Genomic DNA, 22,508 nt, shown 5'->3' on the forward strand with positions numbered 1-22,508 from the left:
TGGGAAACAAATACAGTAAGCACGGGCAACCTAGAATTAAAACAAAGAAAATTGTTTGCCTGTAAAAACCATTCACAGCAATTTTTGTCATATCAGTATGGTACAAAATTTACCAGCTCAAACTGGAAACAAAACAAACTCAACCAAGGGTAACCACTTCGAAGTCTTCACATTTCACATTTATATGTAATAGACAAAACTTCAGCTTAAAATGTCATACATGCTTTCTTCATTTCTCAAATTACTTTCCAAGTTTCCAATTACTTACAAGAATTAGCAGAGTGATTCATCTGTCTGACCAAGTCTGCATGAATGCTACTAACAATAACTAGTGATAGCTGTTAACATACTTGTGGAAGAAGAAGTCATTCAATTCCCTCTTTATTAGTTTTCACTGTACAAGAGAGTTTCTCCTACACATAACATACACAGGGAATGCAAAATACACCAAACAGCTTATTTCCTTCAAAGCATCCATTATTTCCCGTGAGCTGTATTCACACTGGAATAATATTATCTTATCTGCGAGGATCTGTCATTACAGAAGGTTTATCATGAGCAAAATGCACAAAAATGATCTTAGCATAGTCCCTAAGAAACAACAAAAACATGCCCCAGGTAGATTGTTTATTTAGTCCCAGTAAAGGAGTCAAGAGAATAAAGCTCTTTAAAAGTGGAGTAAGAAGACTAAAGATACGTATCTTTTCTAATCACAACCACTGAAATCCTTGAATTTATGTTTTGAATTTCTGAGCAGTTTCAGATACATGGGTTCAATGAATATGCTGCATATAGCTCAACTCCTTACTACAATGACTCTTCATCTGCAAGGCAGACTCCTGCAAGGAAGTCTCTCTCAATATCTCTGTGAAATCCCTTTTAGAATGATACAGATGTTGATCTTATCAACTAAATACAGAAGTTAAACTTGGACCTTTGGTAGGGTGCTACTCCACAATTTACGATAAGGGATTATGTTAATAGGGTACGAAGAATTTTAAAAGTAGCAAATTGGCAGAAACCGAAAAGTTGGTACTCTAAGATCCTCAAGACTGCATTGGTTTTTCTGTTGTGTTCAAATGTATTCTTAGTATAATATGAATGAGTATGATACATTGCTATAGATAAAAACACTGTTTTAACTCAAGAAAAGTATTATCCATACAAGCCATATAACAGAATTAAAGACTCCTTAAGTACAAAGGCTGCATAGAAAGGTAAGGAAATAGTGAATATTGAGCTGAACTGAAAACAGAGGAGAAATACAATTATACAGAACGCAATCATACAATTCAGAACAAGGCTGGAGTAACACAAGGCAAATTCTGCCATCTGTTTGAATTGTACAATTTCACTACAATCAAAGGGAAGAGCTTGGTTCAATACCTGTTAAAATCTGAGTCACTGCACTTAATCACTGCAAATAGTCAGGATCTTGGATCTGTGCCTCTTTTGAACAGAAAATTGTGTACTTTCCTTATCAGAACATTTGATACATTAACTTTAAACAGTTTTTTTTACCTTAAAAAAAAAAATGAAACAAACGAAAGCAAAAAAAAAACCAAAAAAAAACAAAAAAACACACAAACAACAATCACAACAATCTTCTGAACAGTCTTACCACACAAATGGCTTAGCACACAACCCACCATACTGGGAGGTGGGTAGGACAACCAGATATCCCATCTGAAACAGCTTGTATTTTAATTTGGGATAAGGTACTGATTCCTTCAAGAATAGAGAAGCCTTTCAAAGAGATCTTGACAAGTTACAGGACTAGACAATCACCAACCACATGGGGTTTAATAAGAGAAAGCGCTGGATTCTGTACCTCAGATGGGGCAATCCTGGATCTATGTACAGACCACAATCATAGAATCACAGAACTATTTGAGTTGGAATGGACCCTTAAAGGTCATCTGGTCCAACTCCTGCAATGAACAGAGGCCCCTACTGACAGATAAGGTTGCTCAGAACCTGGTCCAGCCTGACTTTGAATGTCTACAGGGTCAGGACTTCCACCACCTCTGGGCAACTTGTTCCAGTGTCTCATTGCCCTTAGTGTAAAAAAAACTTCTTCCGTATATCCAATCCAAATATCCCCTCTTTTAATTTAAAACTATTTCCCTTTTGTTCTGTCACAACAGACCCTGCTAAACTTCCTGTTCCCTTTTTTCTTATGGCTCCACTTCAGATATTAAAAGGCCACTCTCCAGCCTCCCTGCAGCCGCCTTCTCTCCAGGTTGAATAGCCTGAGCTTGTAGGGGAGGTGTTTCATTCCTTAGCTCATTTTTGTGACCTTTTTCTAATTCACTCTTTTCTCAAATTATTTCTTTGTGAAGATCATCCTGCCATTGCATATATAGACTGTTTCAGATACAGACACTCACAAAATTAACACGCCATCAAAAATGATACCATAATTGATGGATTCCTCCTGCCCAAGTTGGAGCAGATGGTTGTAACCAATTCCTTCTCACCTTCCTTTTGGACTGCCAACTAGATATAACTGTTCTTTCCCTTGGTTTTGCCCTCTTGGTTGTGGGGAAATCCAGAATCTGGAAGTGCTCCAAGGGCCTGAGGACAAAGGGAAGTGTCACAGATGCACAGTACTACACAGTGACATAGGGAGACTGACAGCCTTGTCATAAATTCTTAAAAGGGGAAGAAGCTGAGCTAGCTTCCAATCTTGATGAGACTACAGAAACATACAAGAAGGAAACTGAACAGTCATCTCTGCTTAGAGCAAAAGGAGTAATCTCCTCCTTGCCCTCAAAGCGCCCCTGAACATCAGATACTGGGTTCTGTCGTTACAAAGAGGAATGGATGCACATAAAAGTTGAGACCTAGGAAGGGGCAACCACACTGAGTTAATCCAACCAATGACCCAAGTCAGTTCCAGTGCCACCAAAACAATGTGAAGGTGGTAGTAGCCAGGAACTCCTCACTGAGGTTATTTGCTTACTAGATAATCTCTCTAGAGAGATTTGCTGCCTGCTTAGATAACAAAAAAGAGGCTATCAGTTTTAATAAAGCCAGAGGACTACTAACTGCTTCTGCAAGCGGAGTCAAGGAGGCTGAAACAAGGAAACCTTATTTCCCTTGGGAGGTGTTGAAGGGATTAGGAGCACACATAGCGTTCTCCTCGATCTTCCTATTTGTAGACCAGGACTCTGTTAGAAGGAGAATGCATCAGTTGAATGACTGGCTGCATAGATGGCATCATGCTTGGGGTTTGAGGTACTATGACCTTGGATACGCTTTTAGGAGACTAAGCATACTGACACTGAATGGGATGCAATCAGGAGGGAAGAGAATGTTCAGGAAAGCAAGCTGCCTGGAGCGATCAGTAGAGCTTTAATAGGGAAGAGGATCCACTTCTGAGTGACAGAGAAGATCCACTTCTGAGTGACAGAGAAGATCCACTTCTGAGTGACAGAGAAGATCCACTTCTGAGTGACAGAGAAGATCCAGGGAACACTGTCACTTTAGGCAGCAGCAGGGGAAAACTTCATAGTCACCCCCAGAGGTGGGGAAGATCTCCTCTACGATACCTTGCCATACCTAAAGGGAGCTTATAAACAGTAGGAAGATAGAGTTTTAACATGGTCTGACAGTGACAGGCAAAGGAGGGGAATGGTTTTTAAACTAAAAGAGGGAATATTTAAGTTAGATACGGGGGGGGAAATTTTTCACTCAGAAAGTGGTGAGGCACTGGCACAGGCTGCTCAGAGAAGCTGTGGTTGCCCGATCCCTGGAGGTGTTCAAGGCCAGGTTGGATGGGGCTTTGGGCAACTGAGCTGGTGAGTGGAAACCCCTGAAAGGCAATTTGATTCTAAAGGTCCATTCCAGTCAAACCCATTTCATGGTGACTCTATGAAGTGGCAGGTGTTTGGAATCAACCTCAATTTATACCACCACTTCACATCACACCCCATACCCCCAAATTTTATTTCACTTTATAGTTAGTTTACAGAGTGTGATTCAGAACTTAAATACAATACAGAAGGGAAAGAGAAAAAAATATTGCTTTTTGACTCCATTAGTCAAATGGGACATACATTTGCAGCTATAACTATAGTTATGCTATTTTTGAGGGAAAGCCTATTTTCAGAAGAATAATAATAACGCTCTGTTCAACAATTATAGTAGAACCACACTTTCAAAACTATGTCCTGCTTGACTACATTGTACTGACAGCCTTATAACAATTCAGCTGAGCTTAATACTCCCTATTACATGCACTGGAACAGTTATTTTTCCATGTAAACAAGTTGATTCAAGTGCAGAATTTACTAACTCTATTAATGAAGCAAATTTTCATTTGAAAATTGGTTAGACATCACTTACAGGCAAAAAGAAACAAGTAATTTGTTACTTGTTTTCATTACTGAAGTATGCCTAGTGTTTTTGGCTCAGTCTTATCATGCTCTAGCTTGAGCCAATACTACCAGAACTAAATTAAGAGAGTACAGGGACATTCATGATGATTTTAATATATCTTTAAGAAAAAATAGTCCTTAAGTTGAACTCTTTCCCACCATTACCACAGAATAAATTCGTTTGTATTAAAAACTTACAGTTGTCCTTTTCCATCATCTAATTTTAGAAAATTTACGGCAAATATATATAAACATACTTATCTTCAGAAAGAGAGAAATGGGAATAGAGGTCTTAGTTCACTGCATTTGTCAGTGAAAACATCCATACTATACAGGCTTTGTTTTAAAGGGTTTGTTATAGACATCTGCATTCTTACTGTTATTTTCCTTCTTAATAAGGATGTCTAGGAAGTATAAATATTACAAATTCTACACAAGTATTTGCTACTTTTTCTTCGCTTGTTCTTGTAACCATCTATAGTAATTGATCTTTCAGCTCTGACTCTTTATTTTACAAAAATTTCTTACAATCAAAGCAGTTGTTATTCACTAATTCATTATATTCCAGAAGTGTTTTAAAATTATTTAAATTTAAATTCTCCTGTGCTCAGTTTTATGTTTAACTTTATATTTGTTCTTGATTTGTGTCCTTTCAAATTTATTTTCCATTCTTTATTTTGAAAGAATGTAAAGATCACACACAGTATTTTCAAAGTTTCCTTCAGTATTGTCTTAGAAAATTTTTAAGGACCGTTTGCTTACAGTATTTTCTCATATCATTTCATTTAAACTTTACACGTTGTGAATCCTCCCAAAACTTCACATGCTTTATGCGTGTTAAGCCAACAGCACATTTTCTGTGTTCCCTCCCAACTTTATGATGATATTAGCTTCATCATTTTCTATTCTTTTATGGTATACTCAGTTAAATTCACATTAATCTAATGATAGTGACATGTAGGATCACAAGAAGAACACAGCAAAGCAGTTTTCCTTTCATTTTTCCATATACTTAGCGTCTAAATTCAGGTAATACAAGCGCAATGTGAAGCTGTACAAGCCATTGATTTGAGGATCAGAAACCATTTTAGTTATAGAACAAGGAAGATAAAAATCTCTTAAGTAGTTCACCTGCTACATTATATCCAGGTAGGGTTTTTTTTTTTTTTTTTTTTCCCCTAAGTATCAGTTCTGTTTTCACAACAGAAACCTTCAGTTCAGCTCTTACAATTTACAAGCTTACATCTTGTGAGTACTGTCTCAACTACCTATTCAGAATGTAATATATTCTCCATGAATTCTCTAATGACATTCAGGCTTAAAGGAATTGCTGTTTTTAAGTATACATTTTCTAAACATGCCTTCTTGGAGAGTAGTCACACAGGAACTCAAGGTAACTGTGACAGTTCAAATTCCTTTAAATAAAATACAAACTCTAGCAAAATTCTTACTGCCAAAATTCTTCTTGGATTTAAGAGTATTTCACCATCGGTACTTCATCTTCCAGTGTTCAGAGAAAAAAAAATAATTTGTAAGACTAGGAAAATCACATTCAATGTGGATTTTATAATAAAAAATTGTTGAGAGCATCATGTTTGTCAGGATGTACAGTTCTACATGTCTTATAAAGCTGTTAAACTTTTCTACAACTACAAACGGAGGATGCTATTCAAACAAAAGGTATCAAAATTGTTGTGTACTCCAGAATTTATCTTTTCTTTTGACAGACACAGCTGGATTGTTTCTTCAGACTTATCCTTTACTAGTTTAACAAATCAAGTTTGAATACTTCCTTACACCATCAGTGTAAGGAATATACTGCCAATTATGCCAATTATTGATGGAAGCCCATCAGTACAGCATGTTTTAGTGGCAACAAACTATAAGTGTGTTTTTTTGTTTTTTTTTTTTTTTTAAATTATTATTATTGTTTTTATTTTATCCCCTGTATTCCATAGCTTAGAGACCCCAGGAAATCAGGTAATCTCTGGGAGAAATAAGTCCATTTCTTAAAATGGTTCTGCTGACAAATCTTTATTTTATTTTTTAAACCACAGCTTGCTGGTATTATTTCCTCACATTTTTCCAAGGTATCCTGTCACCACATCAGCTGTGGCCTAGCACTATTCTCAGCAAGATCTGAGATGAATGATGTAGTCAGTAGAAGGGAAAATGTAGACATCTTTGTCATCCTCTCTGTACTACATCTTCATTTCTGGAATTTGCCTGACTAGTCTGAAGAGAGACATAGCTGTTATTTTTGCATTAACACTAACATTGACTCCTGCCTGGCTTCAAGTGTACCACCATGGTGACATTAATTTGAAGGCCTGCTATTAAACATTTTGTATATGCAGAGGATATTATGTCTCACAAGAACGTCTGCTTGACTCCATAATCTACCAGCCCTAGAATTCACACTAACTGCCAAAAGAGCTCAGGCCTAAAATGTATTAGCTTTATAAGATTACTTGTTGCACTTGGTCTCACTTCATGAAAACATTGCTAGCACATGGACAAAGTAATGGATACCATTGAAATTTTCTACTTTCCTGAACTACAGTACTGCCAGACTTCAATGAAGAGAAAGTGAAAAAGAAAAGAAAAAGGACTTGAAAGAAAAAGAATGAAGATGACAAGCCTTTACTGCACTGTTGTCAGTTCATAAATTTTTACTTTTCTGATGACTTCTATTACTTGTTGTCTTCTAGGAAGTTCTCCCACTAACTTATTTACTTTACACACAATGACTCAAGAGTAAAAAAAAAAAAAAAAAAAAAAAAAAAATTACTCTAAACTTACTAGCCTATTTCACATAACCTATTTTTTGAATGCTTACAGTAGATTCCTTAGGCCAATAATCTGCAGTGGTGTCTACTTATGCCACCAGTGTTCTTCGGTTGATTCCTACATGTTGTGTGTTCTTTCCTCATAAAAAGAATAGAAACAAGGACATTTAAAGGTCTTGCATGCTTTAGTAAATAACTGACTGCTCAATCAGCTGTGCAATGTCTCAATTGAAATAATTACAAATGGTCAGTGACTGGAGCATGTGCAGTATGCAAGACAAGGTGATGCATGAAGTTTGGTGCTAACTTATTATTAGTAAGGACAGGTCCAGGAGATGGTGTAAAATAGGACATGATATATCAAATAATTTATGTGATAGCAGAGTATGTGCACTGTGGACAGCAGAGACACAGTTTTGCCTATTGATGCCTCAGCCTGGCAAGAGTCAGCCACTACTATGCCTCACAAAAGTTATGATACCTGTTGCTGTTACGCATATATACATAAATATCTGTACCAAAATGTCACCATTTTAGTGATGGCTGCAACAGCCAATTAGACATAATGTAGACTTCAGTTATAACAATTTTACATTCTCTAGCTTTTCTTTGGTATTACAAATTCAGAATGTGAATAAAGAAAGCCAGTCCATTTTCTTTCATTACCTTCTCCAATGCTTTATAACTTACACTGTATTTTCAGGATATTTCCACATTCACTGAATAGTAATATTTTAAGACCAAGAGTTTTATTCCCATAAATGGCTGCTGATAATAACCAAAGAAGGCTTAGAAATAAGTATACCAAGTGATACAGATAGTGATAGTCAACAAACACTTATTACCGTAACACAGATATTAAGTCAATTTTCCTGTACTAACTATTCTGAGACCATCCACCTTGGACAAAATTAACAGCGCAACTCTAGAATATTATTTCACGTTTGCTATTTTTTTCGAATCCTATTTTCAGTTAAATAAACAATCTCTCTACTAATCTCAAACACATTCATTTAGCCTGTTTTGATCTTAATGATCCATCATATTAATCGATGGATCATGTACGCATTCTCCAGCAATGAATCTTAATTTTGCTCTCTGAAATTATTCTGATGTTAAGAATAATGCATAGCCGCAACGACTTTGCACACACTGAAGAATCAGGAAAAAAAGTTGTACAATGATAATAAAGGAAGAAGTAGTAACAATGTGACATCTGTTAATTAAAACTGCAGTAAATGGACATTTGGAAGTAGAGAGGAAAAGAAAATCTGTAAGAACAAAGCTATATTTCAAAATCTTACACATTTCCAGATAGCAAACAGTGAAAATCTCATGGGATAGGAAATGTGATCTGAAGGATCATGGGTATTTTGTGGGAGACAGAAGAGGAGACTGATACAAAACCAGAGGGACAAGGAAAACAATACAGTCCTGCATTCACTAAATGAGAATCAACTCATGTATTATGTCTTATTTTAGTACACTAATAAAATTTCGAACAGACCTCCTATCTCCCATTATTTGGGAGGTAGGAGAGATAACAAAAAAATAGGCAGTAACACCTCATTCTCAACATTTAAGGCTTTTGATACCAACTTCTCTCACACTCCAATATGGTGCATATAAAACATCATGGTAATAGTTAATTTCTTCAGCTTATTAGTTATTGGTCATTTAAGTCCTCATAGCCATTTTGTCTCCTTCCATTTGTCCTCCTCTTACAGTACATAAACTCAAATTTCACAAATTCATTTTGCTTTAGTTTTCTAAAGTACAGTTTGAAATATTGCATAGTACATTAGAGAGAAAACTAACATAATGTACATAGATGCTCAAAGCATAGAGAAATTACTAGCTTTATCATCTCAGTAGAATAAATATTGTTTGCTTTAGAAGTGAAGCACCACAATATTTGAATTTCTACTATAAATTTTTATCAGTTTATGAAATCCTTTAGTACATCTACAGATTTCCCAGCAGTCTCAAATTAAAGGTCTTCCTCTAAAGTGCTATTAGGATAAGAGAAACTTACGAAATAAGCTTTGTAAGACATGTGAAATCAATCACTGCAACTATTATAACCAAGACAAATTCCCATTAGAAACTATGTTACACTTACAAGCATCTATTTTAAATTTTTATATACTTGGTATGCCCAATATAGCAGTAATTTATCTCAAATTACTTTGTAAATCTAACAGATTTAATAAATTCACACTTAAATTGCTATTCAATTACTTCAACAATTTTATAATCTAAAGCATATAGCAGAATGAGAATATAATTAAAGAGCTTATTCATTAAAGAAACACTTCCCTGCTCCTGTATCACCTGGGTTTTTCCTTAAGACATTCAAGCTAAGTAAAAATGTCATTACGAAAAACAGAAAAATTGTAAGTACTTGATAATACACAGAAGGGGACAATTCATCATGCAGCGAATTTAGATTTTTTTTTATTTATCTCTTATGAACCTACATGTTCACTGCAGATGCTTTCTTAATGTTTATTAACTGCACATCCATGGCCAACTAGGTCTTCATACATTTTTACAGTTCATTTAATTTTTTGATAACATGCAGCTTTAAAAGGGTAACAGCTTTCATATAATTATGTCTACAAATGATGTATAACTAAAATCCAGCTACAAAGTTCATCTGCACGTAAAGCTACTCACAGCCATTTACATGTCCTGTGGGTGAAATTTCTTAAACATCAGACAAAAGAGTGGGCCAATTATTTGGCAGTGGTTGCAATACAATGAAGAAGTATTAGCATTTTATGCATGCAGAGGTATTGGATATTAGAATCTTAAATTTATCTCTGGTACTATGGACCCACATTCCCTAGAGGCCTTATAAGCAAAAATTTCTGCTTATATCTAACTAACAAGATAGAAAAGTATAGTCCACTTTGATTGATGAGAACTCTGAAGCAGGGAAGTACACCTATCTTCTAAGCCTGTACAAAACCAAACATACAAAACAGATCTATTAATCATTAGGACAATGCCTTGATCAAGACCAACAAATCCTTTTTAGAGGGGTTTAGAGGGGGGGAAAGAAAGAAACATTTTCATCTTGAAGCTGCAATAAATCTTGCTGAAGTGAGATGTTACTCCTCCTAGCAGACTCAGATTGTAGTTCCCCCTGTGGAAGCTAATCTGTTGCTCTGCAGTTCCAACCAACATTTTTAACACTGCTTAGAGTGGTTTCCTAATAAACTGGGAAACACCAGCACTGCTGTTGCCTATGAGCAAAACCAGCTATTCCAAAGAATGGCTATGGCTGTGCTGTTAGGTGGCAGAGAAACTAACTCAGCTTTCTTCACACCTTGCACTTTTCAAGAAAGGTTTTGTATTGCTTGTTCCATTCTTAGAGATGTCCATACACAGATAAGGAGTTGATACAGTTTTCTGCATGCTTTTTTTTTTTTTTTTTTTTTTTAAGTTCTAACAAAATCTTCATGGTGCTTGGAAATTCTAGTTAGATTCAGAAAAAAAGCTCCAATGAAAACAATGACAACAAGAAAAACAAACAAAAAACCCCCAACAAATACAAATGGAAGACTGCTTTCTCCCTTCATGCACGAATGCACACAGTAATTTCATTGTGACCTGAGCTAGAGCACTGATTTTTTTTTTTTTTTTAAGTACAATCAATGCATAACAAAATCAATTCTGAAATAATAGTTCCACAAATTGCCTACAACAGTATTTCTTAATATTTTATTGGAGAATACAGTCAAGTAAACAAATTATAAACTTATTTTTTTTTAGCTCAAAACTATGGTCCCTTCATAGAATTATTTAATTTGTGTATCTTAATTTGTTTAAACATTCCTTTAAAATAAAAAATGAAGCAAATTTAACTTTTGCATAAATAAACTTGCTGATGAGTATTAAGTAATTTTTAAGTTTTATTTCACTTCACAAACAGTACAGATGATATATAGCTTTTAAGATGGGACTCTGACCAAAACTGTGTTAAAATCATACCTGACTTCTGCACAAAGCTTTTCAACAATAAATCTGCTTCGGAAAGTGAAAGCTTAGTATTATCAGTTACCTTGACATTTTGATGTACCAGCATTTTTTTCCCCAGACCAAACAAGTTAAACTTTTGTATGATCTTATCTGACTGTTAGATAAATCTTACAAAAGGATTACTGAGGCAATGAGGAATGATGCTTCTGCTCTACTGAATTTGAATTGGACAATACACATGCATCACCTCTACGTGTCTGAAGAGCTGCACTGAAATATGGAGTACAGATTTCAGTGGGGACCACTGAATTATGTGCAAGTTGGATACACTCACATCTTTTATCCTGGAAGTTGCCATGCTTAATTAGCATTATGATAACGTCATCATTATGCACACACATATCCATAATTTTCTAAGCAACATAGATATAAACACAAATATACTATTTTGCATTTAATCTTATAGAGAATCACAAAAGTTTTCTAATTTTAACAGCTTTTGATTTCCTTGGCTTCTCTAAGGAAGATGACTTTCCTACCTAGCAGAGAACGAGGTTACCCACACACAGTGGTGTTTTTTGTCACCACAACCCTGTTACACAGAAAAACAGTAGGTTAAAATATTTAAGAGGAAGATCTTAAAAAGATTTCAAAAGTATCATTATCATCTGACGTCCTTCACTTTCTTCTCCTACCTTCATGAATAAACAAATGATTACAATATTATGAAGACAAAATAAGAGAAACAAAACCAGAGGGAATTGTAAAACACTGAAGAAAAAAAATTGAAATGCTATTTTAAAGAAGGAACTAAGAGTAATGTGTTTCCTTATCAGAGAGAGTAATTTAGGTAGGACTCAAACTGCTAAGTAGTTGTAGGTCAAAGCAAACCATTTTAATAATCACTCAGCAAACTGATTAGCAGTCAGCAGTGATTGAGAAACTCAGCAATCTTTTGGCCTGAAATACTATTTAGTAATTGTACTCCCTCTCATTTTACAAATCTCATCAGTCACAAGAACCACAACATCATCACTTTCATTTCTTTTCACATAAGAGGCATTACACCATTATATTCTGTTGAGCTTCTGCCAAGTAACTCTTACCACATGTAACAATATATGAACCAGTAGAAAAAGTGGGATATAAACATTAACATTTCCACAGCCAGAACCTGAACGCTTAAAAATCCACACTTTATCATTCTCTTTTTTTAGCCGTTGCTTGTCCCAGTGAAGAGAATTGATAACCAAATGCAAGAAAAAACACTGTTTCTTTTTAGACATATAAGCAGAAAGCACAACCCTTTTGAAGTTAACAATTGCTTCTGCAGTCCCCACTTGTATCAGCAACATCTCATGCTTGATTGCTTCCCTGCTAACCAATAAACTTTAAGGAACTGTTGGTATTCTATTGCTATCTGTTGCCAACAGAATCTTGGTACATTACAAAGGCTACTCCAAAAGTAATGCTTCCTATTTATTCCCATGGAAATGACAATAGCTGCAAAGAGGACAATAACACTATTGGATAGAGAAAAAGCTACAAGGCTTCTCACTTCAGCTACAAGAAGCATCATATCATCAGGCTCTCATCCTGATAAGGATAACTGTGATAACTACACAGTTATCTGGTTGGAAAACAACATGGCAAGCTGTAAGCAATCCAGGAAACTCCTGTAATCCATTAATGATAACTTTTTGATTTGGGTATTAGACAGTCCCACCAGAGAAGAAGTGATTCTATGATTCTAAATTTCTTCTGAGTTAAATATTGCAGGTAGGTGATGTCTCTACGCTCTCCGTATTTCTTTTTATATTCTTCCCATTCTCCAATTTTAGTAGCTGTGCTTAGCTGTAGAGTATCTGTCAACGTGAACAATACATCACTGATGTTCACAGGTTGTTAAATTCATTTTTACCTGTCATCTTTTACATCTTATATGAAATAAGGAAAGGACTAGGAAGTAAAAATGTTTTAAGAGTTCATCTCTTCATCCTGGTCCAAAGGGCCATTTTATTTTTCAGCTTCATTTCCTCCTGTTTAAATAGTAATCATTGTCATTTTATCAAAGTTATGATATCGTCAGCATGATCAATACATAGAATCCTAGTGAATTCAGTACAGCTTTTGTAAATTTAAACCCACAGTTTCATAGCCTATTCCATACTTCGAATGTTTGTAACTCACTATTTAAATTATTTTTTAAAATAAAAGTTATGGAAATAAAGATCTTTACAGATAAAATTTAATTAAGAATCCAAATAAAAAAAAAAAAGGCCTCTCTGTTTAGGAGAGCAGCTAAGTGGAAGCTTAAGAGAAATCAGCAGAGGCTAACTATGAAACATCTAGATAAAAAGCAGAACATAGTAACTTCAGAACCTTATCCTTATAGTGAGAACCTTACAGCAAGAGAATCTCTGATAATTTCTATTACAAAGTTATTCAAGACTATCTCTACTGTTAAGTAAAAACAAAACAGAATTATTGAATACACAGGAACTCTTATCCAAGGAGTCCCCTATTGAAATAAACTATGCTGAAATTCAAATAAACATGGAAAACATAATGATGCTAGGTTTTCACTAAAGTTCTTAAGATGCAAGTACTTTCCCTGATTTCTTCCTTATTTACTTTAGTGGAACAAAAAGATACACAAATATATAGCAGTTACACCAAAATATCCTCTGATCTTTTATCTTATTTTTCTTTGCCTTTTTACAGCTGCACTCAGAAAGAAAACTGAGAGGGACTGCAGCAGTGACTGAAATTACCTACATAAACAGATGTTTAATACTTGAAAAATTACTACCTAGGAGAGATCTGCAGAGTTTGTTGCAGTTAGTTATAGTATATCAACAGTAAAACAAGCTGTGTGTATGATTTGGCTTTCATTCTTGTTGCATCCATAGTCCTCTGCTTGCAATTTCTTAGCTTTGGGTGATTTCTCAGCTATAATTGCCAGATTAAATGTATATAAATGTAAATCAAATTAGTTCCCCTAAAGCACAGAGGACGAAACAATCTCAAAGATGAGCCTTATTGGTGTAGAATTTGGTTTATATTCGGGCACTATACTATAGGTAAAGGAAATCTTGCAAATTATTTAATGCTACTCAGCTAATAGACTAAATTAACTTTAGTATTAAACTAAATATTAGTTTTTAGTGGTTAAGATCAAATTCTAAGCAGCAGTTATCTAAATATTTAATCTTCTAATTGTATCCCTTAGGCCCTTTGTGTTCACATACATCTTTTGGAAAGAGTTAACTTAATATTGTAGCCAGTTTTATAAAATATCCAACTACCAGAATCTGAGTCATAACGATAAATGAATTTCTGCTGAATGATATACTTGAGATAGAGCAGTCTCTGTTGATCCTTTAGGCCATTCGTGAACTTTTACAGAAAGAAATTCAAGCAGAATTCACGTACTGTTAGGAATTAATTCAGCATTACTTTTCTGAATGACCACCTCATTAATGACTGCCAGTGAATGACATTTGACACACAGTGCCTGTTATGGATAATCTTCTTCATAAGATTATTTTGTTTGAGACACAGTGAAATGTACCATTATGGAGCTTGGACTAGGATTATAATACATGGCAACTGAAATCAAGCTAAAAATCATCCTGATGTTACATTTGACTTTCATTAAACAAGGACAGGCCTCTACAGATGTAAAATGAAAAATGAATTCTGCTTGCAGAGTATGAAAGATACCATGAAAATTGCACTGCTGTTAAGTTCTGGCTTTAAGCAGCTTCTTTTTAGATAGCATGCAGCATGAGTTTATAGACGGTTAAACAGAAACCAGCACTTCCATGTAAATGGAGCCTCTCAGAAAGGAAATCACTCTATTCATCTTTCAGCATCCTACTCTTCCATTACAGACAACTAGATTTATTCTTCAACATAAAACTGTCCATTGTGTTGAGTGATAAATTGGAGATACAAAACATGATTAGACATGTTAAATAAAAGTTTTTTTGTTTTTTTTTTTTAACCTTGAAAGAGAATGAGTCAGTTTAAAACTGATATTGTTGTGTAATTCATGCCTCCCAGAATACCTAACTAAAGCTATCAGTTTCTGAAATAAAGCTGAGAACACATTTCATTATTTTTTTTTTAATCTTGTATATATTTTTAAATGTAATGCTCAAAGTACAGGCAAGACGATAAATACGTTATATAAAAAGGATTCAAAGAACTTCATGCGAAAATGTTATTCTGGCTACTACAAAAATATCATTAATCAGTTGTTTTGTACACTAAGTCACTAATAGTGCTGCATTTACTGTCCTAATTTAAAGATTATAGCATAATCTAAAGTGTGGATGAGCTTTCTCAATATCAGCAGCATATGAACCTCTTCAGTTCAAGACCTCAAAAAAAAAAAAGTCCTTTTTCCTCTTTTCTTTTTTTGTTCTGACATAACTACCACTCCAAAACAGTCATCAATCAGAAAGAGACTAAAATTAGGCACAAGTTCAGATTTCATTATGCTCAAAATATGACCAGTGAAGTATCACTCGCTCATAGTGAAGTCCAAATCTTTAACAGAACATCAGTTACTTTTCACTGAAAAACGCTAAGCAGCAGCATTTAATTCGTTATTTCTTCTATAGTATCTATGTCGCTGCTACAGTGAAACAAAATTTATCAGCATTCTGCACAATTTCTTAGATTTCTTACTCTCTAACAGGACAGTTCTCTAACTTTTTCAGATCCTACAGCACCAAATACTATTTAAACACATCCTACTTATTGACAGCATTCAAATTAAAAACCAAACAAACAAACAAAAACCCATCAGCAGTAGCATTCCTTCCACTCCTTTGAATCTCTGTAAACATATGAGAAAAGAGAAAGATAAGCTAAAAAAAAAGTGCTTATTCAACATTTATTGCTGTAACTCAACAAATAAATGATGCTTGAAAATGAATGTCCTTATTAGTTTTAACAAGAAAATCCATTTACAGTATGAAAAAAAGACCATTTTCTTCCATTAGATGAATATTCTAATAATTAAGCTAATAATTTGACAAAATGACAGATACAATAGACCTCATCAGACGTTTCCTGCTTTATTCCTTTTGACTTATTATGAGATGTGAACAAGCACTTTAGACTACAGAAAAAAATACAGTGCATGATAAATGCATACAGGCAAAGATAAAAAGATTGTGAAGAACATTCTAAAATACTGTAAGAGAAACAGTAATAGCATTATAGGTTTTTTTTGTTTTTTTTTGTTTTTTTTAAACCATCCTTAATTATGCTCTCAGAAGAAGCTGCCTTAAAAAGTTAAATGCTGACATTGCAGTTAAGATTGAACTATAGGAACAAAGAAGGAATTCTCTTGAAAAAGTGGATCTCCAAGCATGCTGGAGTGATTAAAGTATTTCAAAATTATTACAAAAAGACAAATTTATCTCAGGAGAATTGGAAAAAAAAAATAAGTAAGAATTAATCAAGAAGCTCACTGTAACTTGCATTGTGGACTCCATCTTTACAACATGTCCAAACCACAAGACTTCTCTTGTTACTACCATATTGAGTGGTAGCAAATTGAGTGCTGTCCATTGTCAAAGTACTGTGGTAACATTGGCAGTATGGTTGTTCGTTTGTTTTCTTTGTTTTGTGATGCTTTCTTTTTTTTTTGGTTGGTTTTTGCGTATGTGTGTATGCAGTCTTTGCAGTAACCACACAAACATTAGGCTCGAAAGGTAAACAGATAAAATTGAATCCTGATTTTGATACTTTTGTAAAAGCTGTTTAGTTTGTACACTGTGATGGAAAGAATTAACAATAAGCAGTCTTTAGAGCACATCTAAAGCCTTCTTGCAAGGTATTACCCCACTATGCTATTTCAGATCTTGAAAAAGAATGTATGAAGGATTATTCTTCCCTCAGATTACCTTTGAAATTCTCTAATGTATATCTTATGAAACTGGCAAGGCACTTGTCAGCTCTCTAGAGCAATTTGAGGACTATTCTAAAGCAGAATAATTTTCCTGTCAACTTTTGCTGTGTTGTCAACAGAATTATACCTAGTTTGACAGCAGGCTAGGGTAAAAGAGCAAGAGGACGCAATACACTGAAAAAGTAAAAGAAGTTTAGAATTGGAAGTCTTACAGTACTTCTCTTGGTTTCTGAAGGATCCATACAGAAACAGAGCACTACTATGTAAAGTTTCCAGTTAGCACATTTTATCACCACTTCCCATCTATTTTTCTAATATCAGCTATTCCTTCTTTCCCACACTATAAAAAAAAAAAAAAATCTGTCTTCCCTACTGTCACGCTCCAATTTATAGGAAGAAGCTGAAGTTCTTTTATTATCTGTATACCCGGTGTGAGATTAAGAAACAACGGTTCATATGTTAGTCCAACCAGTTTATTACAAGTCTAATTAGGGAGACGGGGAAGGGAAGGAGTGCGATAGAAAAGCTAGGAAAAAGCAAGAATGCCGTGAAGCGGGGATAGTCACCACCAGGATCCAGCGGCGGTCCCGTTGCACGACGTTCCGAAGGTCCGAGGCAGAAGCAGCAGGGGGGGAGAGCAGCAGCGTGGAAGGCCTGGGGCAGCAACAGGTAGCAGGAAGAAGTCGCAGAGCCAATCCAGGAGGAAGCAGCAGCAGGATTCAGGTAGCAGGCCCAGGAGAGTCCGTCAGCATGCAGGAGTTCCGTGGTGAGGAATCAGATGGCAGAAAACCTTCACCATACTCATGGTTTTAGATTCCTCCTTTTATCCTACTTCTTCTCCTGCCTACGTGACATCCCTGGGCGTTTTTGCAGGGGTCCTGCGAGTACTTCCCGAGATGGCCATCTTCCTCGAGATAAGCCCACACAAAAGACCACTTCGCAGCTATTAAGCTGCAGCTTATCTCTCTCTCGTTGCCCCCGGCCCAGTCCATCTGTCACCCTCGGACAAAAGATTTCGCAATCCTTGCCCAAGACTTGTCCATCAAACTTCTCCAGACAAAAGGTCTCTCAACCCCTGACCAGGACTTGCCTGAACTTGTTCGTCTGTGTCCTCAGCAAGCTTTGAGACAATGATGATGCAAAATAATAATCTCTTACACCACCCCGTGGCTCAAAGGTTGCTTTAAAATGGGACACTGGTGATCCTTGATGGTGAGAAAGAGATAGCAAGCATAGGGGTAAAGAAGGGAGGGGGGCAGGGAATCGAAAGCTTCATATAATCATTACAAAAGATTCATCAGGGTTCTTTGTAAATGTCGCCCTGATCTGCTTGACTTCCCCATCCGCAGAGGAAGTTACAAATTGCATAGAGGATACAACACGTTGGATAAGTTGAATAAAACATGGTATCATACAAGGAATGAACATGAGAGTTGCAACAGCACATAATAGATAAAATAAGATACGTTTTACCCATGGGCCACCTGGGAGCCAGGAAAAGAGGTCAAGGTCTGGGCTTTTCCAAGTTTGAACAGGAACATGTGCTATTTTCCGGATACCTTGGGCAATTTGCTTAACAACTTTACCATTATCATCAATCTTTAGACAACAAGTGGAGTCATTTAATTTGCCACAGACCCCCCCTTCTTCGGCTAGCAGGTAGTCCAGAACAATGCGATGCTGGAGTATTGCCGCCCGCATCTGTGAAGCTTGATCTGCAAGAAGATCAAGGGCATATGCTGTTTCATTAGTAATTATTTCGAGGATGGCTTGTAATCTGATAATACGATTTAGGTTATAGATGGGCTCTCGAGCACCACTAACCCACTCATTGGAGTTCCAGGTAGCTGGCCCATAGTGTTTGATTATACGCTGGGGAGGCCAGTCATCTTTGCCCCAAGTTTGGCCGCTACCGCGTGTTAGGGAGGTATCAATAGACCTCTTATGTCGATTGAGATCATCATATACTCTGACACCTAATTCATTGCCATCCTTTCCTGGAAGTAAAAAGAACATCGGGTGGATTACTCCAACATAACATACCCTAGTCCAGTTTGCAGGTTTATATGCATAATGACCACAAATCCAGTATTGTACCATTCCCCCCATTCCCAGAGTCCATGAGGGGATAACTGATTGTTATAGAGGTTACAGCCCACACAATACAACAAATTAACCAAGATAATATTTCACCAGGGTATTGCATAATCTCCAAAATACCAACAATTAAAATCCACTGTGTTTGGAGTTCCAGAGTTCTTCTGCAAAACAAAAACAAGACATCGACTTGCCCTCTTGGGCTTTGTTAATATGGTCAAAATGAAGGAATAATCCAGAGCTGAAATTTGTGCTCCTGTGTCTACAAGAAACGTCACTGGAACTAAGTTAGGTTCAACAATGCATGTAATTAATAGATCACTGCATTTAGTTGTGAGCCTCCTAATAAACAATCACCCTTCACCCCCCCCCCCGCTCACTTGAGAGGGGTGAAGGAATTAGTTTCCCAACGGCTCTGGTAGCACTTCAGGTGCTGTGGGAGGGGCACTAGGACCTGGGGTTTTACTTTCCTCAAGTCTAGTCGGCCATCCAGCAACCAGCATCTCGAGCCTATCTGTCGTCAATCCATCCATCAAATTTCGTGGAATACCCTTTTTCCAGCCCAGGGTCCACAATCCATTACGTTTATGATCAATGCTCCGTCTACCTGTTCTTATCGGGGACGAAACCTTTTCAATTCCATTAAGTTTTGGGCTAGGTGGCCTGGGGGCAAGACTGGCTGATGCAAGCCTTACTCCCCTAGGCTCAAATTTACTGGAGGAAGAAACCACCGGCCCATATTTTCTCCCATAATTAATTAACTCTTGGGCAACCTCCCCCCACGTCCATACTTTGCATCCTGACTGCCGATGGTCGGGGGTTACTGTTCCTTCCAAAGCTGCCCGGGTTCTTTCTCCCTGAGACATTGCCTGTATTTTTCCTTGCAGTTGTATACCTATAGGTTTTAACGACTCTGGAAGCCCCCTAATTAGAGGGGTCATCCTTTCAGGATCCACTGGCATCATCATGGGTGATTCATGATGTGGCTGCAGCTTTCTATCGTACATCATTTGGAGACAAGCAGCCTTTTGAACACTTTCTACTAACTGATCAGCTGTTCCAATAATAGCAAGAGGATCCCCCCTTTCTAAAGGGTTGAGACCACCTGCCCAATAGGCAGCCCTCTGTGTCAAGGACCAGGGAGCACGATTGTTGCCAGTAGTTAAAAATACTCCTGGTCCCCAGTAGCCCTCCGCTTCCTTTTCTGTTAGCAGAATCTGGTCTCCACCAGTGAGGCTAACCCTCCATACATACTCCGTTTCAGATTCCTTTGGAGAGCGGCTAAAATCTTTTTTCAATTTTGCTAGTTCAGTGGCTGAGAAGGGAATTTCCTTAACATTCATCTGAGGATCTAGATCCTCACCGTTATCGAATGTATATTCAGTTTTTATCAAAGGGCGCAATGGGGCTATTGGCATTTCTAATTTATCTAGCCTTTCCTCCATTCTTTGTACTTCCTCCTGAGGAAAAGTTTTTTCGTGAGGCAGACTATGGGTGACAATATTGTCAGCATGCTTAGACGTTAACAGTTCCTTAAAAGCCATTTGCAACAAAGCCGAATTATGTTTCTCCCTTTCTAATTGTTCCTCAAGGTTAACTATTTGATTCTGCAAAGTTTTTACCAGTTCTTGTGTTACTTTAACTGATTCCTGTAGTGCTTGTATAGTTTGGGTTTCTGCCGAATGTTTTTCCTCTCGGAACTCCACGGCAGCTTTTAAAGCAGCCCCGAGTACGGCACAAATAAACGACTTTCCTTTTCCGGCTCGGGTACGAGCCTCATTTTGTAAAACACGAATACGATCCGAAACACTCTGCAAGTTATACCAGTTCTGTCGTGCCCAATCCACACCTGATAAAGAGGGTCGAGCACCATGTTTTTCTAAAAGATCAAATAATACATCTTCACTTTTCATGGTGGCAATGCTGTCACTCATTTTTTTCAATACGCTGAAAGATCTACACTTAGAGAGAGGGAGGTATACGTATTCAAAAGCTCAGGTAACTCCTTACCTCCCCCCCAGGGAGGCACACGACACCTACTAAAGAAATGCAAATGCTCCAATCAACTCTTCCCTTTCTCTGAGGGAAGCACACAAAAGGGTTCAAATTTCACACTTAAGTTACAAGATACTTAAATCACAAAATGCAGAAAGGATCTTCCCGAGGAGGCACACACGTAATCAAAGTTAATTCATACGTCCCCGAGAGGTATACACATAAAAAGTAAAGTTTCAGAATATGGAGCGGTCTTCCTGGAGAAGGACTCACGTTTAAGTTTTCAAAAATATCGCTCCATGCAACTCCAGGAGGCACACACAAAGACAAGAAGCTACACCAACATCTAAGTTACAGTTTCACTCCTTGCTAAAGCAGCACTTATGGGTTTCAATAAAGCAAACAAAAACTTCTTGGAGAGGCACACACGTTTAAGTCACAAAGTATCCCTTCCTCAATTCCCCAAGAGGCGCAAACACAAAATCAAAAAACAGGTTCAAATTTCGTACTTCAAAATAACTACAGAGAGGTCTTCCCGAGGAGGCGCACACGTATTAAACAACATGCAAACAGTCAAAATACGTCCCCGAGAGGTACACACATAAACAACAAAGATTCGGAATACGGAGCGGTCTTCCTGGAGAAGGACCCACGTCTAAATTTTCAAAAAATATCGCTCCTTGCAACTCCAGGAGGTGCACACAGAAAAGTTTCAAACTATATCTGGAAGGACAACACTCTCACAGCGGGTATCCTGCCCGACTACGCCAAAATAAAAAATGTCACGCTCCAATTTATAGGAAGAAGCTGAAGTTCTTTTATTATCTGTATACCCGGTGTGAGATTAAGAAACAACGGTTCATATGTTAGTCCAACCAGTTTATTACAAGTCTAATTAGGGAGACGGGGAAGGGAAGGAGTGCGATAGAAAAGCTAGGAAAAAGCAAGAATGCCGTGAAGCGGGGATAGTCACCACCAGGATCCAGCGGCGGTCCCGTTGCACGACGTTCCGAAGGTCCGAGGCAGAAGCAGCAGGGGGGGAGAGCAGCAGCGTGGAAGGCCTGGGGCAGCAACAGGTAGCAGGAAGAAGTCGCAGAGCCAATCCAGGAGGAAGCAGCAGCAGGATTCAGGTAGCAGGCCCAGGAGAGTCCGTCAGCATGCAGGAGTTCCGTGGTGAGGAATCAGATGGCAGAAAACCTTCACCATACTCATGGTTTTAGATTCCTCCTTTTATCCTACTTCTTCTCCTGCCTACGTGACATCCCTGGGCGTTTTTGCAGGGGTCCTGCGAGTACTTCCCGAGATGGCCATCTTCCTCGAGATAAGCCC

At 37.1% G+C, this 22,508-nt stretch overlaps 2 protein-coding genes across 6 annotated transcripts in view; both read right to left on the reverse strand.

The window, feature by feature from the left end:
- The window catches only part of CCDC102B (coiled-coil domain containing 102B), a 136,144-nt gene that overhangs the window by 48,350 nt on the left and 65,286 nt on the right, over positions 1-22,508 (reverse strand). The window lies entirely within an intron of this gene.
- On the reverse strand, positions 17,511-21,941 carry LOC116239555 (uncharacterized). Its single transcript, XM_090137324.1, has one exon. It carries the CDS (start codon positions 21,116-21,118, stop codon positions 19,583-19,585), a length of 1,536 nt encoding a protein of 511 aa, XP_089993450.1. The 5' UTR covers positions 21,119-21,941; the 3' UTR covers positions 17,511-19,582.

Source organism: Phasianus colchicus, chromosome 3 (genome assembly GCF_987193195.1).
Source record: "Phasianus colchicus chromosome 3, bPhaCol1.hap1.1, whole genome shotgun sequence".
Taxonomy (NCBI): Eukaryota; Metazoa; Chordata; class Aves; order Galliformes; family Phasianidae; genus Phasianus; species Phasianus colchicus.

What these genes read in the sequence shown, in the direction of transcription:
- LOC116239555 (XM_090137324.1), bottom strand. Translation starts at nt 21,118, where the DNA reads ATGAGTGACAGCATTGCCACCATGAAAAGTGAAGATGTATTATTTGAT.